The following is an 18,909-nucleotide window of genomic DNA, read 5'->3' on the forward strand; positions in this document are numbered from 1 at the left end:
AAGAACACTCCATTAATACTATAATTCAAAAATATAATCCAAAGGCGGCAGAAATAAGCTAGTTCAGTCTTTCCTGATGGCTATATTCAGCTATGATATTTTTATGGAAGCAGCTACACAAGTTTGAATTCTAATTTCAAATGCAATTTACATGATGAATTGGTGTGGGATGTATTCTTAATGTTAGATCTTGGAATCTATAAGGAGATACAGTAGTGTGTCAAAGGATGAATAATAATAATAATAATAATAATAATAATAATAATAATAATAATAATAATAATAATAATAATAATAATATATTTTTAGGATCACCTGTTGTTACCTGCCACCACGCATAATAAGACCAGGCGACCAAAGATGTCAATAGTGTTACCAGCAATAAACATCAGCGGTGAGTATGAAAGTTAACATATTGTCAAAAAAGCTGCAGTTTCATTACAGTCAAATTGTATGAATATTTCATGGACATTTTTTAAATTGTATCTGTACAAGTTCAGATTCTTCTTTATTTTGTTTATACATCACCGAAATCATATGATTTGTGCCAGTTTACATTCATAGGGGATATTAAAACAAAAACAGTAAAAGCCAGTGCTGCTGATTATAGCAGAAATAAAAGGAAAGAAACAATCATCATAACACATACCAGTAGCATCAATCTAGCAATGGGCAGTGTGAGTTTTCAGACTCTGCAGAATGACTCCATTCTGGCAGCTTTCCAAAAAGAAATCAGGGTTTCTGCTAATTTATTTATTTATTTATTTATTTTTAATTAAATTTTTATACCGCCCTATTCCCGAAGGACTCAGGGCGGTTTACAGGGCAACATAAAATATGATATAAAAATAGTATAAATTAAAATAGATTAAATTACATAAGCCCAACAATTAAAACAATATTAAAAGCTAAAACCCCTTCAGTCCAGGCCTGATAGATCAAAAAACCAAGTTTTCAGATCCCGGCGAAATGTACGCAAAATTTGACTTCTGATGGAAGACTGCTATACAGAGGAGAGGCCACCACAGGAAAGCACCATTTTGGAGCCTTCACGAGGTCTGTAAGAACCTAGGAACCAACACATTTTTGGCTATAAAAATAAAAAAAAACATGCACTTTAAATTTTGTACAGAAACGTATTGGAAGCTAGTGCAGTGCCCCCCACTATACTATAGGCCCCATAGCAGTAGTTGCTCCCACTCACCACTGAGCAGGCAGCTGTGTTTGGCAACAATTGCAGATTCTGGGTAATCTTGAGTCCCATATAGAATACGTTGCATCAATCTAATCATGATCTTTCTATGAGTCACTCTTGTAGGACCTTCCACTTCAGGCACTTTGTTGCACCAGCCAAAGCTAGGCGAAGTCTTCTTAACCACTCATGCAGCAGTAGCATGAGTCAATAAGGTCACTCTAGTCATAGACCAGATATTTCTGGGAGAATGGTATCCCACGTAGAGTAACATCTGGACAAACACAGCTTCATTTGGTTTGAGTTCAAGTTTAGTTTCCCTGTCCAGACCCTCAAACCCATGACAAATCTGGTTCAGCCCAAGGGTGACAATGGGCATATTAATGGTGCCTCACCCCAAACTGATTGATGCCTTTTTCAGTGGTCTCATATAGATACAGGGGAGAAGAGGATTTAACCCTTTAGGACCCCCAAAAGGGGGCCTCCTGGCATCTGACGTCTTCCCCACTTACACGTATAGGAATGAACTGAGCAAATAATCTAATTTTGCTCTTTCGTTTTGCTCTAAATCAAACACAGAACGATACTGTGGTTGATAGTATCAAGAGCAACCAAGAGGTCTGGGAGGACCGCGATATGTGCTCTTCCGCCATCCAGATCCTGGCAGAGATGATCTACCACAGTGAGTGATCATTCCTGTTTTAGGTGTCATACTCTGACCTGAAACCTAACTGAAAAAAACTCAGATCATTTTTTTTTTGCTAAAGCAACACCAACTTCTCAGCAGTAGCTAGGAACTATGCAATAGCTTGCCAGGTATAGCTGAGCCCTGGTGGCAGAGTGGTTTAAATACAGTATTACAGGCAAACTCTGCCCACAGCTTGGAGTTTGATCCTGACGGAGCTTGAGGTTGACAGCCTTACATCCTTCCAGGATTGGTAAAATGGGGACCCAGATGGTTGGGGCCAATAGGCTGATGTTGTAAGCTGCCCAGAGAATGCTGTAAAGTGGCGGACTCCAACTTTTCCAGCTCTGTGGACCAGCACCAGTGGGAGCAGAGGGGAGAAGGGATGGGTTTGCGCGCATGCGCACCACTTGCACAAATGCAACTTTGCGTATTCGCCCATTCCCAATGGGTCACAGCCCGGCACCAGTCTGGTGGTTGGGGACCCCTGCTGTAAAGCACCATGGGGCGATATATAAGTCTAAATGCTATTGCTATTGCTATAGCTGGGTCCAGGGAATGTCTCTTCAAGAATGAAAATCACTTTATGCATTTATTTAAATGAATTCTTTTTCTAGACTTCAAGATACTAATATGGGGAATCACATTATGGAATGCTTATAAAAACAAGCAAAGGAGGAGAAAATTTGGGAAAACCAATACTTTCTGTTTCATTGAGAGGCTCATATATGCAGGCATACACACACACAACAGTAGGGAAAATTTGGGTGCATTGAAAGTATTTTTAAATATCGGTATAACTTCTTTGATTTCTTAGAAGTTTTACCAATATTGCTCTTGGTTTCTATTTTAATATAATTTAATTTGTTCTTGTATACCGGGTTAATTTTTTTATTCAGTAAAGCAGATGAAAAGTATTTTCTGATTAAGGATCTTGTGCAAAGAAAAAGACTAAAACTACAGTTTAACCCAGGGGTAGGCAACCTCGGCTCTTTTATGACTCATGGATTCTGGGAGTTGAAGTCCATGAGTCATAAAAGAGCCGAGGTTGCCTACCCCTGGTTTAACCAGTTTAACTATTGTATTTTTGTCAACAGCATGGAAAAATGGGAAATGCCTAAGTAAACCTTTATACTGATATTTAACAACATCCTGTACCTTTGCCTTTTATTATTCAAGGGTTTACTCTGTTAAATAAATTGTAATTTGATTTTGGCATTTGTTTGCAAAATATGTGCAGTAGAAGCAATTTCTAAGCAGACATGGGCTTTCACACCTGCAGGCAAGTAACTTATCACTTGCTGTCTGTACATCTGGTCCTGAGACATGTAATGCTATGGAAGCTCTTACGTTTCCATTGGAAATGTGTTTGCTCTCCCTTTCATTCAAAAACAGTTTACCAGAAAGAACCAAATGATGCTTTTGTTCCATATAAAAGGCCTAAGAAGAAAGGAAACTGGTTGAGCGTCCCCACAGGGCCTTACGATGGTTCAAGAAGGGGTGTAAATTTCTGATGCACTGATTGCTAAAGTAAACAAGTATATTTATTGAAAAATAAAAAAAATAAAATATGTTTTGCAAACTAAAGAGAAACCTTGCAAAAGACATGGGTGATTGTGGTTTTATTTGCTGAAATTTGACGGCTCACTAGTTCTCTACTTATTTTCATTTTTTAAATCCGGAGGCAGATTATATATCTTATGGTGTCGCATATACGGCTTCATGTTCTTTCATTCTTTATAAGTATCCAGGCCTGTACCGTAATTCTTTGCTCTAGTCAGTAGTTTGCAGTCTGGGGAATTTTCTGTTCATAGATAGCCTACCCAGCATAAATCTAAAGTATTTGGAATGTTCCTGCACATGGAAACATTTATCTGATAAGGAAAAAAACTATTTAATCTGCAAGAGAAGTTTAATGGATCTCTACACTAACTTGAGATTGGACATGAAAAGATACATGTGGTCCAACATAGGTCAGCTAGCATAAGCAATATCTGTAAATCTTTCTTTAATGTTGTTTAGGGTGTGGTGTTATTATAGTTCTAAGTAAGATTGTTTAAATCAGGAATGAGTGAACATCTCCTGAATCACCACTTCTGAATGCTATTTGACCAGAAAAATCTTTTCAAAAGCAAGTCTGGAAGCCTTTTCAGTATTATACTGTATCTACGTACCTGAAGTTGTTTCTATAATTGTCATATGATTTAACTATTGTTTTCTCTATTCTTTTTGATAGTCTCTGTAGAATGGCATTGAAAACTTTCAAATATTTTTTTCTGTTGAATGTTGAAGTAGTTACTGAAGAACAGGTTTATTTTTGCTACAAATTTATCTTGCTTTATGCTATTACCAAGATATGGTTGCAGAAAGACTAATACTGATGCCATAAAAATACAGTATATGTTTCAGTAGTGTGCTATTAATGTGATCTTGATAATTGAAAGAAGCATTGTTCTAAGATATCAATAAATTGAATCACTGTCATTTTTAGTGGGAAACCTGACGTCCTGAGCTGTCTTGAGTTAATTCAGATCATTAATACAGTCCCGGAGTTAAGAATGAGTTCTGCTCCTCTGTCTGTCTAACTCACATTTGTATGTAAGAATCAGAAGTCATACTTACCAATAGACTCTTTCTTCTGCATCAGTAGTTCATGAAACTATCAGTAGTTCACTGTGCACTGTGCGGCTTCCACAGTTCGTTGGCTCAAGGAAATCTGCCATGTTTAGTAACAGGCAACCCATTTGTAAGTAGGAGTTGTCTAAAAGTCAGATGTTCTTGATCCAGGGACTGCCTCTACTTAAGATTTGTGTGAGTCATTAATAATGATTTAGAGGTAATAGTAAAGTACATTAATGAGATCATGTTATTTGTTTGCTACATATATTTCTGTTCAGAGTGATGCGTTTGCAATCATACTGTATATGGCAGAGGCAGTGAAATGTTCCTAAGTTTCTCAGAAATCCTGCTAATTGGTAAATGTAACTTCTTGGTTCCTATTGTTGGATATCTTTGTATTAAAAATATAAAATAAAGATAGTCCTCAACTTTTTGGGTCCAGAATTTCCATTGCTAAGCAAGGTGGTTGTTAAGTGAATGAAATTCGATTTTATTACCTTTTTTTTTTGCAAAGGTTGCTAAATGAATCGCTGTGGTTGTTAAGTGAATCTGGCTTCCCACGTTGACTTTGCTTGTTAGAAGTCACCAGGGAAGGTCCCAGAATACTGCAGCCGTCATAAATAAATAATCTCTGCCTGAATTGGATCATGTGACCAATAAGACTACCGATAAGTAAGTAACTCATGTTACTTATATTGTGGAATGTCATATTGAACCTGACCTCCAAAATCTAATGCCAAACGTAAATGATTTCAATCATAAAGATATTCTTTAAAATGTCTGCTGAAATGTCCCCATCGGTCAAAAGGCATCAGTTACATACATCAGTCTGGTTTGTTATTCATTTTTCATGGTTCCTAGACACAAACTTTACCTTTTCTTTCATTGCCCATAGCTTCTTGTTACACATAAGGATTCTTGCCTCCAAATCTCAATATCTGGAAAAGTATTCACAGAGAGCATCATGTTTGATTTGGAATGTATTCATATTTTAACCTATATTTGGAGCAGTTGCACTAATTCAGATAACATATTTGAAAAGCAAGAATAAAAGAAAATGAAATTTAACTTCTAAATAAATCATTTTATAAATATCAGGTTTATATTACTTTTATCATAAATACATATTTACTCTCTTTAAAACTGTCATAAAATGAATTAATTGTTCTGTTCCAACATGTTTACAAATTAAGTTGCCATTAATTTGATATGAGTTTCCCATGTGCAATTAATCTTTCTGTCTGCCACATTTCCCACATTAATTTAAACATCTGCTGTCATCATTTCTTGGTCTGTAAAAGGTTTTATGATTTTAAAACCTTGCTTGTGGTGTAGTGACTGACATCTGCAGCTTAACATTTTTTGCAAACCAAATCAAACTGAAACCTGCGGCTCTTAAACTATTCAAGACGAAATACAGGTAGCCTTCAATTCACAAACCACAATTGGGACTGGAAACCTCCATTGGTTAACAAAGCAGTCATGAACTGAGTTGTGCCCAATTTTACAACCTTTTCTGGTGGGGGATATTAAGCAAATCACCCTGGTCACCCTGAAGCAAATGAGGCAGTCATTAAGGGGATTGGCTCTTCCCATAGGCCATTTGCTTGTCAGAAGTTCGCAAATGGCTATCATGTGATCCCAGGACCTGCAACCATTGTAAATGCCTGCTGATTGCCAAGCACCTGATTTGCAGTCATATGATTGTGGGGACAGTAGGATGATCATAAGTAAGGACTGGGCATAAGTACTTTTTTTCAGTGCTGTTGTAACTTGTGAGTGGTTGCTAAATGAATGCTTGTAAATTGAGGACTACTTGTAGTAGCCCTTCTAAGCTCTTAGAAATTTGTGAACGTGTAGAAATGGCCTTTCTTTTATCAAACTGCACAACTCCAATAACTAACTTTGATATATTTACAGGCAAATTCTTATACAAAAATAAATAGCTTTGAAAAGTTATTTCTGTTGCTCATATAAAATGTATTTAATATGCACTTTAGTGACAAAATATTTTCAACGACAGCACTGCTTAGTGATTTTATTAATTTATTTATTAATTTAATTTGTATACCGCCCTTCTCCCGAAGGACTCAGGGCGGTGATGCCATTATACAGGTGAAATTACCAAGGCACCTTACTTCCAATGAACAAATCATGACTAAATAAGAATGACAGACAGAGGGTGGGGGAGAGGGAGAGAGTTGTTCTAGATAAGGAATTAACAAAATGCCTAGAGGAATAAATGCAGATACCCAGTACAACCCCCCTCCCTTTTTAAGTATTTTCTTAATGGTTGTATTTAATCAACTGTGGATCCATCTTAGAGGAATAGTCATGCCCACAAGTTATTACGTATATGTCAACAAAGATATTGCAGAAATTTGTGGCAGAGTTCATCCTCATGGATTCTATTTTTGGCTCTTGCTAAAACATTGAGGTCTACCAACTAGCGCCAGACAGAAAATGGTTGAGTCTAAAGGCATAATCTGTGATATTCCATGAGCCATATCCTCAAGCAATTATATGTATGAATTATCAGGAAATAAGAATTCTTAGCAGATTAAACAAAGACGTGTTTTGTAGAGGAAAAACAGTTGGAATGAGAAACAATAAAAATTACGATATTCTCATTAAAAAAACTACAAGACATATTCTAGACATATAGAGCAAACCATTTAGAGACCTGTCAATTGATTCCAGTCTACTTTCAGTTCACCGTATCCTAGGAAACTTGGTACATGATGAAATCAAAGTATACTATATTTAGTATACTTGAGCAGTTTTTTATTTGAAATAGGGTTGGCTCAAAATGATTGATTCATGAAAGCATTGGTAATTCTTAATAGTAATTTTTTGTAAATATTCAAAAATAGTTTAATCATCAATACTAGTTGTTTTTACAAAAATCTAGGATAATGCTTGCCAACATTCAGTTTCCTAGAATCTCCCTTGTCAGACTCTTGAGCACTTTACTCAAATTAAAAGTAATACTTTTTGCCAGGCACAAATGTCAAAGAGTTGTCTTTATAGGATTTATTAAAGCAAAAGGAATAGATTTTTAAGAATGTCAGCAGTTGAATTATTCTCTATAAGAACCTATTTATTTTCAAAGGCATTAGGCAAAGCCTTTTTTCATTTCTTTCCAACAGCTTTAGTGAGAATTGGTGAGGAAGTGGGATTTTTTAATTGTAAGGGGATAAGCTTGCAGTTGTCTGTTTACCCAATGATCTCCTGAATCCTTATCAATCTGATAATGGACCCTTACACTTGATTTCCAAGAAGTCTCAAAATAGGTCTTTTATTTTTTTTCATGCTTTTCTAAATCTTAAATTCTATCCATTTTATTCCAGGAATTTTAGAAGCTCATTTGTAACATTTTTATGTTAACCAGCAGCAGTCCTCTTACTACTGTAGTAAACTGTCTGGCCAGAATTGGCTCACTTTGTCCCTGTATCTAACAAACATAGCCTTGCAATGGTGTTGAATATCTGTAACTCGGATGTAGAATGAGAGTGGAGGTCTGTTCCCCGAGCTTGTGAATTGATTTTCAAACATTTCGTTACCAGGCTATGTAACATCTTCAGAGGAGTTTAGGAGATGTCCTTGTCAATGTTCTTCTGTTTATAAGGGCTTTGTGTGGCCCATAGGTCTTGTGATGGGAAGGTCACGTCCGGTGAGGGTCTTGTGATGGGTCAGGTATGGGTTGCATCAAGTGACAGTCTTGTGATGGGTCAAGTGTGGGTCATGTCAGGTGAGGGTCTGGTGTTAGGTCTTGTGATGGGAAGGTCATGTCTGGTGAGGGTCATTGGGAAGTGAAATGCTGGTTGGGGGGGGAATTGCATGAGTTGATTGAGGATCGGTACTAGAAAGAAATGATGGAAAGCTTCTAGGTGACAAAGCTGGCCTGTTTTTAATAGTTACAACCATGCAAACATTCCCCCACTCCAAAAAACAAGCTCGGAATAAAAAAGGAAAGCAAGGCTCTTGCAGTCTTCAAAAGACTCAGAAGAAATAGGATGCCTTCCCCCCCACTACACACACACACCACATCCCTTAAACACAACAAGCAGTCTAAAACTAGGAAGGAAATAATACTAGTTGATTATATAAAGCAATAAAAAATTACAGCATATTCATAACGTGGAGCCTGCCTAATCTCTAGCTTTCTGGATTTTTCTTTAGAAGGTATACATATTTAAATAAGCATTTGGTTGTTGTTACGTTAGATATATACTTGTTTACATTTTCAGCAACCCTATGCCATATGTTCATCCTGCATTCATGAGGATCAAAGTTAGGCAGGGGTAAAGACCCCGTCTTCTTGGGCATGTTGGCATCCATTTTCTTTTTTAACAGTAATCTCCTGAGGGAGTTAGAAACCTGTTTCTTCCAAACCTCTCTTTGATTGGAAACCCCCTCTTTTGAGGCTCTTGATGATGAGAAAGTTTTGGGGGCGTATTTAGTAGAACACTCTTAACAAAACTTCTATAGACTTGCATATTCACTTGGCACTTTTAATGACTTTTTTACAGGTAGCCCGCAACGTACGACCCCAATTCAGCCCCAACCTTCTGTTGCTAAGCAAGGCAGTTGTTAATTGAATTTTGCCCCATTTTACAACCTTTTATGCCACAGTTAAGCGAATCGCTGCAGTTGTTCAATGAATCGTGCAGTTATCCAGTGAATCTGGCTTCCCCCATTGATTTTGCTTTTTGGAAGCTGCCTGGAAAAGTTACAGGTGGTGATCACATGAACCCAGGACAGCACAACTGTCATAAATGCATGCCAATTGCCAAGTGTCCGAATTTTGATCACGTGACCAAAGGGGATGCTGCAATATTCCTAAGTGTGAAAACCAGTCATAAGTCATTTTTCCCCCCAGTTCTGTGGTAACTTCGAACAGTCACTAAACAAATGATTATAAGGTCGAGGACTATCTGCAGTGCTAACCCTCTAGAAACCGGTACTGGGATAAAGTACAGCAGTGTATCCATGCATTCCTTCCCTTGCTGGAGCATTTGTAACATTTTGCTGGTGATTGTTCAATCAAGCCTTTGTTCCCAGCATGTTGTGAATACGAATTGAGTGTTATTTCACTTGGTATACTCATCTTCAACTTCCAAGACCTTTTTCAGACTGTTGAAAGCTCTGGTGTCTTGCCATCCACTGTTGGCTGTTGGTCAGCTGGGTTTGGAGACTGAAAGACAGATTTGAGAATGTTTCCTGGAAAGCTGGGCTTGGGCAGATTGGACGACGCTGTGGAGAAAAGTACAGCTGGGCTTTTGGACTTGGAAGAAAGCTCTGGGAAGAGAGGGTTGGAAAATCAGGAAATGAAGGAGATGGTGCCCTTGGATGAAGAGCGCTGGATTTCAGCAATAACTATCCCCTTTTTTTAAAAAAAAAAAGTGCCTAAATTTCAGTGTATTACATATGTGAACCAAGCAGCATTTCACCTCTATGAGTAAGAGGGCAACTTGTAAAACAGACCAAAGAATGATTAAGAGTATTTTTGTGCACAGAGATTATTAAATCTGTGTAACTTGAAAATTCATAAGTGTTTAGTCACTTGGACAGGAAACGGCAGAGAAATGAAATAATAAAGCCAACTCTGCTGGGAATTTTCATCTTGTCTTGTTTTTCTAACTTGCCGCCTTATGTATTAAAGCAGCAGAAAAGCAGTTTGAGAGGTAACAGAAGCAGCCTGACATGTCTCTTAACATATATTCAAAGAACTGGTAACGAGTCTCTCTTTTGGAATTGGGCAGGGTCTCTTTTTTTCCTTTCCCCCATGCAAAACATTGTAATGGCGTTAATCCAAACACATTCGGTATCTTAAGATGGAAAGGCTGAACCATAAATTAATCATCTTGTCCAGTTAGGTTTGCAGATTCATGCAGTTGGCCCACCTAAGAACTTCACATAAACATTGGTTGCAGGCTCTGTATAAAGCTATACGTGCCATTTTCTTGCCAAAAAAGGGGATGAAAACTAGCTTGAAAACAGAACTAAAATTTTCTTGATAGGGTATGATCTTTGAATTTTTTTTATTGTGATGTCATTCAGATCAGCTGTCTACCCTTCTGACAAAGATGTTGATAAAAATTTAGTTTGAAGCTCATAGCACAGCGGTGAGAATTCCTGGTAGCCACATATTAGGCTTTTTGTTAGCATAACCAAATAATGTGTATGTGCATCCGTTTCTAGGGAGCATCATCTGTATTTTAATTCGGGCTTGCATCTATTCTTTTTTTGTTGTTTGATTGTTTTGCAGTAGGCGCAACACACACTGTATTTGAATCAATCGTAATCTATTTCAAACAACGATCAGAATCAAGAAGGGAAGGGAAGGAAAGAAAAAGGAAGGAGGAATTACAATACAGATAAAAACGATAGTGAAACACACCCTAAGACAATACTATTTTTAAGAATATCATTTTACTATTACAACATAGCACTTTGTTGCCAAAAAATAAAATAAAAATAAATCCCCTCCTTGTGATCTGACATCAGAGCAATATAATCCTTCCTGGCATTTTACAAGAGGAGTGACTGTACCTGGCTCTGCCAAGATTGGGTAGAAGGGATACCATAGTTGGTTGTACGTCTTTACTGATGTCTCAGTTTCTCCAGCATCTTCAGGTTTGGGGGATATTACTGTTCAAAAACACAAGGTAAGGTATTGCATTGAGCTAGTCAGCTGGGCAATTAATATATTTATGTTCTAGTAAGGTAAAGGTAAAGGATCCCCTGCACATGCGTGCTAGTCGTTTCCGACTCTAGGGGCCGGTGCTCATCTCCGTTTCAAAGCCGAAGAGCCAGCGCTTGTCCGAGGACGTCTCCGTGGTCATGTGGCCGTCATGACTAGACGCCAAAGGCGCACGGAACGCTGTTACCTTCCCACCGTAGTGGTCCCTATTTTTCTACTTGCATTTTTACGTGCTTTCGAACTGCTAGGTTGGCAGAAGTATGTTCTAGTAGTGGATTTTTTTTTTGTAAAGCAAGATAACGTGCGTTCAGGCAGGTTTGTTTATAACTGGGAAAACATTTAAGAACTGGAAGGGTTGTTACATGTCTCGATTTGCTTTGCTTTGGAATTCTGCGCATAGATTGTTCAGTTTTCCACTCTTGCTGCATTAAATTGGAAGAACTCTGCTCCAAATGACATCTCTTGGGTTTTAGTCTGTCTTTACAATGGAAGCGAAAATATATTTCATCACCCAATCCATTGTATAGTAAAGGGATGTCAAACTGCCGGCCTACAGGCCGGATGCCGAAACCGCGCCCACCCCATTGCCGGCAGTGGGAAAAAAGTTGTGATACGTCACGACACGTCACATGACGTTGCGAGTTTGACACCCCTGGTATAGTTTATCTTTTCTCCCTCTTGTGCTGCTGCAAAACAAAAGTACCATTTTAAGGAGATCTGGAAGCGGGGACATTTAGGGTATCTAGTTCACATACTGTGGACGGCTGTTTTTCCTGTCCATTTATTTTCAACACAGTTGTAGCATGTAAATAAATTACATAATTTTAAAATCAAAATTAAACAGGTTAGAATTATGTGGTGCCGGTCTATGCATTAACTTTTTTCTCAAAAGAGTCAGTTTCTGCCCCTTCTTCGCCTCTGCAGGCACCGCTGAAGGTCCGCAGGCGAAGGAGCATGGCAGACATTGCATGGCAGTGACCTGCCAGTAAGGGTGCTTCCATTACCACTCAGTACACTGAGCCACATCCCTTACTCAGCTGGGGCTTGGGCACAACAGTCTGTTACCTGTACATTCTTAGCTCATGGGCTGTACAAAACCAGGCAGTGGGCCAGATTTAGCCCATGGGCTATCTGCTGCGAAGTGGTTCAGTGACTCTTCAATGATAAAGAGCACATAGTGGGGCTGACAGTAGGAATTGATTGTTTTGTTGTGGTTTTTAATGTTACTTTATTTGGTGGAACTTTTCTTTCAAGATCCATCTGTGATAATTATACTGCTGACAAGACTGGTCTCTCTGGCTTATTTTTTAAAAACATCGACATAAGAAAAGATAAGGATGCGTGATATGACTGAATATTATTTCATCTCTGAATTTAATTATTGGCATTATTTTTGCATCCCTATGATGGAATCAAAATTTAAACGTTCATTTCGATTTACAGCGGAAAAAGTAATATGAAATTTTAATGTAGCATGAGTTATTATCAGCTGTTGGAAACAGTACATGAGTGACTCCAGCAAATATATACCCAAGTGCTTATTATAGTCATAGTATATATCAATGTACATGTACACACCTGTATTTTGAAATTTATTTATTTAAAAGTTTTAGGTGTGAGTCATGTATGTGTTTCACTTTGAGAGCGGGCAACTAAATTTCATTTTTGATGTGTGCCATTGTGCCCACAGTAAAAAATGACACTAAAGATTATCTTATCTTATCATATCTTATCTTATCTTATCTTATCGTCCATTTCCCAGGCAGCTCATAAGTTTGTCCCATGCCAATCTCACTCTATCCCAGCATTTGTTAGAAACGCCAAGCCTTAAGCATTTTTTTAAGGTCAAATGGTAGAAATCTGTAGGACCTCAGAGGCATGGCTGTAACAGAGAAGGCATGCTTCCCAGCTCCTTTTAAGCTCCCTTAAATGACAGCATACCTACCTGTTCCTGCGCCATGTCGGACTTGAATTGTAACCAGCAACTTGAATTGCCCATGGAAGGAAATTGGGAGTTAGTCCAACTCACACATCAGGGATCTAATGTGTGCATCCAGCACTAGACGTGCCACCACTTTCTGGACCAGCTGTACATTCTGGGTGGTCTTCAACGGCAGCCCCATGTAGACATTGTTGCAGTAATCCAAGGGAAAGGAGCAAGGCCTCCTGGTCTAGGAATGGTGCACAAGATGAATCTTTTCAAAGACACCCCTCTCCCTACCACAGCTACCACATGCTCTTTGAGCAGGAGCTATGAGTTAAGGAGGATCCCCAAAATTATACTGATAATAATTCAGCAAACTGCTGTTTCATCTCTTTCCCCATTTGTGACTACTCATGGGTGCAAGGATGTAATAAATAACCTTGACCACCTCGATGGCTTTGTCCAAGGAGTTGTCCTGGTAAGGCTTAAAAGAGAAAATAAATGCAAAGTCACACCTGTCCACGAGTTCCCTGAAAAGCACAAGTAAAAAGGGCCCAACTTTTAAGTCATTGATTGCTAATGTATCAGCATTATTTCAAACGTTTGCAAGCAGGAGGGCATGTTGTAAAAAGATCTACTGAAAGTAATACCCTATTTAGACCTTTTTCTTAAATGCCGGTCCCAAAACAACCAGATTCTAGGTTTGTACAGTAAAAGGAGTTCCTACACTGTGTAACTGTTTCATCTTTGCTAAGTTATTGAATAAGATAGCAAAGGCAGTTAAGGCTTGATATAGCTTGAGAATGCCTAGATTAGCTTCAAGGTCTCACACTCTTCTCCACAAATATACTTCTAATTTGGCATATTGGTAAAATTGCACTCTTATTTACACATTACTACACATACTACAAAGTTTAGAATTTACATGACCTTTATGTCCATATTTCTTAACGCTCGTGACTCTATAAAACCTTTTTGCTTGGATTATTTATTTATTTTTGATTAAATAAAGATAAACACAAAGATACTTTGGGCAGCCTGTAATAGGTACAAAAATAAACACGTAGCAGCAATGTTACCTATTACGTGTTTTGTTAATCGTATTGAGCAGAGATCATAACAAAGAACTGAACTATGAAACACTGACTTTCAGCTGGTTACCTAGAATAGAATAGAGCTGGAAGGGACCTTGGAGGTCTTCTAGTCTAGCCCCCTGCTAAAGCAGGAGAACCTATACCATTTCAGACAAGTGACTGTCTCTGGTCTCTTCTTAAAAACATCCAATGTTGGAGCACCCACAATTTCTGAAGGCAAGCTGTTCCACTGGTTAATTGTCCTCACTGTTGGGAAGTTTCTTCTTAATTCCAGGTTGCTTCTCTCTTTGGTCAGTTTCCAACCATTGTTTCTTGTCTTGCCCTCTGGTGCTTTGACCCCCTTTTCTTTGTAGCAGCCCCTCAAATACTGGAACACTGCTATCATGTCGCCCCTATTTCTTCTTTTCTCTAGAAGTCACTAGCCAAAACCAAGTCCTGCAGCCATTCTTTGTATGTTTTAGTCTCCAGCCTTTGATCATTTTTGATTTTTTTGTAGTATGGTGACCAAAATTGGCTGCAGCATTCCAGGTGTGATCTGACTAGGGTTTTATAAAGTGGTACTAATACTTCTCATGATCTTGATTCTGTGCCTCTGTTTATATACAACCCAGGATTGTATTAGCTTTTTTGGCTGCTGCCGCACACTGCTAGCTCATAGTCAAGTGATGGTCCACTATGACTCTTAGGTCCCTCTCACAGTTACAGTTTTTGAGCCAGGACTTGCCTAATCTGTACTTGTACCTTTGATTTTTCCTGCCTAAATGTAAAACATTGTTTTTCTCCACATTAAAATTCATGTTGTTGGATAGGGCCCATTCTTCAAGTTTGTCAAGATCTGTTTGGATCCTGAGCTTGTCTTCTGGGGTGTTGGCTATTTCTGCCAGCTTACTGTCATCTGCAAATTTGAGGAGTTCCCCCGGTGTGCTGAAATATTACTAAATAAGTGATAGAAATTTGAAAAGTGAGTCACCAAGTACATCATGTATTAATACCACTTTACAATGCCTTGGTAAGGCCACACTTGGAATACTGCATCCAGTTTTGGTCACCACAATGTAAAAAAGATGTTGAGACTCTGGAAAGAGTACAGAGAAGAGCAACAAAGATGATTAGAGGTCTGGAGGCTAAAACATATAAGGAACGGCTGCTGGAATTGGGTATGTCTAGTTTAATGAAGAGAAGGGCGAGGAGTGACATAATAGCAGTGTTCCAAAATCTCAGAGGCTGCCACAAAGAAGAGGGAGCCAGGCTGTTCTCCAGAGCACCTGAAGGCAGGACAAGAAGCAATGGATGGAAATTAATCAAAGAGAGAAGCAACCTAGAACTAAGGAGAAATTTCCTGAAAATTAGAACAATTAATCAGTGGAACAACCTGCCTCCAGAAGCTGTGAATGCTCCAACCCTGGAGGTTTTTAAGAAGAGACTGGACAACCGTTTTCTGAAATGGCATAGGGTTTCCTGCCTGAGCAGGGGGTTGGACTAGATGACCTCCAAGGTCCCTTCCAACTTTACTATTATGATTATGATCCTTGAACCAAAAGTACATTGCTGTTCTGAAAATACTGGAGACCGCTGGTTAAAAACATTTTGAAAGCAGACAAAAGCCATTATAGTTTCACTTACTGAGATCATCTCTGTTTTCTCTTGATGGTATTTCTTGTGGTTGCTGCTGTTGTTTTTTAATCCCATGAGTAGCAGTTTGTTTAATTTGCTGGGATATTGAGATTTTTGGTCAAGATTTTATTCCCTTAATATCCCTTTTGTTTTCTTGACTTGAGCCTCATGTCTAGCATTGTCTGGGAACTGAGCTTTCTCCTCTTGTCCCATCACATTCCATTTTCTGGAGCGTGGGAATCTAACTGGGCACTACAAAAGAAACAGGATTGTCTTAGTTTTAAAAATAAGTTCCATCCCTTTGGAGCTCCCCAGTCTCTATTATAACTGTTACATATTTTAAATTTCTTTCTCCATTATACATTGATTTCTTTTCACAACAAGGAGGTCATAACTGTTGTAACATCTGTTCTGAAAGATCTCTGTTTATTTTTATTTATTTTAATTCCATTTATATCCCGCCCTTCTCCGAAGACTCAGGGCGGCTTACAAGCTTAGCAGTAGCCTTCATTCTATGTATATGCCTGCTTATTAGGGCTTTCACACACACACCCAAGCGGCATTATTACAAAGTCAGCTTATTGCCCCCAACAATCTGGGTCCTCATTTTACCTACCTCGGAAGGATGGAAGGCTGAGTCAACCTTGAGCCTGGTGGGACTCGAACCTGCACTAATTGCAGGCAGCTGGTGTTACTTAAGGAGGCATTAGCCCACTGCTCCACCAAGGCTCAAGATGTCTTGACCAAAGTTGTTTCTCCTTTTATATCTCCAGCATCTTTGATATACTCAGCTGGTGCCTAGGCCCCGGTATTATGAGCTATTAAAAGAAATCTGCAGGAAGAAGTTAAACTCCATCATCTATGTAACCTAATTGTATTTTCTACTTACTTGGTCCACAAAACAGTATGAAATAAATGTGTGATGAAAATTTACAATAAAATCAAACAACATGTGAAAAAAAAGTTCTGCAATGAAGTTGAGAGCAATTTACACAGAATAAAACCATTTGTAACCCACTAAAACAACATTAAGTATGGACCATTCTAATTTCCATGGCTAAATCAAGCTGCTGAAAATGACCTGTTTTATGAACTCACCAGCCAGATCTCTCTACCTTGCAAAATATAACGCTTGTTTCTCCAATGTTGATGATAAACTTTAAATATATAGAAGTTGCCTTTACGTATCTTGGGCTTGTAGAGTAAAATGAATGGTTGGAATTTATATGCTATGATATGTGGTTACAGTAAATTTATTTACTTACTTAAGTGGTTTAAATTGAACCTGGAAACAAAATGGAAATAATTGAAGTGGAAATCCAAATTTATTTTACTCGTAGTTCTCAAATAGCTTCAAAGAAATCCTCACAATGATCAAGATTCTTTATTTTGCACCTGATATCGGTAGATTTTGGGTGAAGTAAGGTTTTATTGCAGAGTTATACTTGGAGTACTCTATAAACGTTATGAGAATTTTACCTAATTAAAATGAGCAATGTGTTGTAGAATGAGTTATGGTTAAAGTGTTGATCCAAAATGGCTTTAAGCAGGTTCTTGCATTGAAATAAAACCCCTGCATTCATAAAAGATTATTTTTTCTTTATATCAATAAATATAGTACCAAAAGAAGATCTCTCGAAATCTGATGGTATGTGCTTGGAGTGGAGTGTATTTTTAGCAGCTTTTTGCTGTAATAGTAATTGATGTTTATAGAATATTTGGTAACGCTTAGCAACTCTTTTGATGGGAATATTGTCCAGACAGAGGTGGAACAGCTCAGTTTAGTCTGAGTCACAGCATTTGCAAGAAGTGAGCTATGGGATAAGTTACAGCTGTGCCACTCATGTGCAAAATAATCTAGCGTAAACCTTCTTGGATTGCTTTGGAGTTCCCCCATTCCTGGGCAGTTTTCGTAGGAAAACTAAAACTGTGTTTTAGATTTTACTACTACAGTGTTGAGTTGAATAAGCATTTCCATTCATCTTCTGGCTTATCTGTCCTTGAGTAAACAAGAAAGACAGAACTTTCTTTTAATTCATGTTTTATTAGTTACTTTTTAAAGGAAGAAAAAAAAGAACAAGGTATATAAAGTATCTGTAAGTAAACAAAAGAAGTTACCAGGGTTCTACAATTAGGGCTCAGATATCATCAATGGAAAATGTACCATAAAAAAGAATGCTTTAAAGTTATTTCATTGTTAGAAAAATAATTGCAGAGAACGTTTTGAATCTTTATGCTGAGTATGTAAGTCTCCAATGTTTTTGTTATTTAATTATAGAAAAAACACACAAAACAGGTAGAAAGAAGAAAAACTTCTAAATACATTATAGATAAATATTTTCTAAATTCTTTGTTATACTGCAGCTAATATACATTATTTATAAACATTTAAAATGCTTATATATTTCTGATTTCATGTCTTTTGTCAAATTAATTTTCACCATAGCCTGGATGCTTAAATTTGTCTGCATAATATTTAAGATATAGAAGCCATTCTCACTTAAGTAAGAAAATAAAAACTTGATAGGAATAAAAACATAAGCTAATGTCTTTTGAGTAGTTTTTAAAATTATATTTTAATTATCAGGATATACCTTTAATATTCTGATTTGGGACCTTCTGAATTGCAGCTTGACATCTTACTTCATTCCTTCAGTTTATCTCTGTTATTTAAGTGTGTTTGTGTGCCCATGATGAAGAGTTGATTATGGTGTTACGCAGAAATGTCACTGAAATATCTTAAGATGATAAGGATGGACATGCCACTTCCATCCAAACTATGCCATAGGATATCCCTTAGAGCTACCAATGTGGTTTCTTTCCCATGACCAAGTTTGAACCCAGACAGCTAAGGATCCAGTAATCTATATCCTTCAGTGTCCTTTGCAACTGCAGCCACATCACCCTCTCAATAATCTTCCCCCCCAAGAGAAGTTTAGTGATAAAACCACAATTAGTTCAGTTTTGTTAGATCTCTGAAAAGGTTTCTTAGTGGGGAGTAGTCACATTAGTTCCTTTTTAAGAACTTCTGGCATCTCCCCTTCTTTTAAGGAGGCATTAAACTCCCCATCTCTT

General features: G+C 37.8%; 1 protein-coding gene across 5 annotated transcripts in view; it reads left to right on the forward strand.

Moving 5' to 3' along the window:
- ATF6 (activating transcription factor 6) overlaps nt 1-18,909 on the forward strand; it is a 93,274-nt gene that overhangs the window by 58,842 nt on the left and 15,523 nt on the right. For 4 of the 5 annotated variants that reach the window (XM_081322683.1, XM_081322682.1, XM_081322685.1 and 1 more), the window contains exon 15: nt 310-394. In XM_081322683.1, coding sequence (XP_081178809.1) covers nt 310-394 — 85 coding nt within the window. Of the gene's footprint in view, nt 1-309; nt 395-3,272; nt 3,470-18,909 lie in introns of those variants that run through there. The other variant, XM_081322684.1, reaches the window with a different exon arrangement.

This window comes from Vipera berus, assembly GCF_964194415.1.
Source record: "Vipera berus genome assembly, chromosome: 3".
Lineage (NCBI taxonomy): Eukaryota > Metazoa > Chordata > Lepidosauria > Squamata > Viperidae > Vipera > Vipera berus.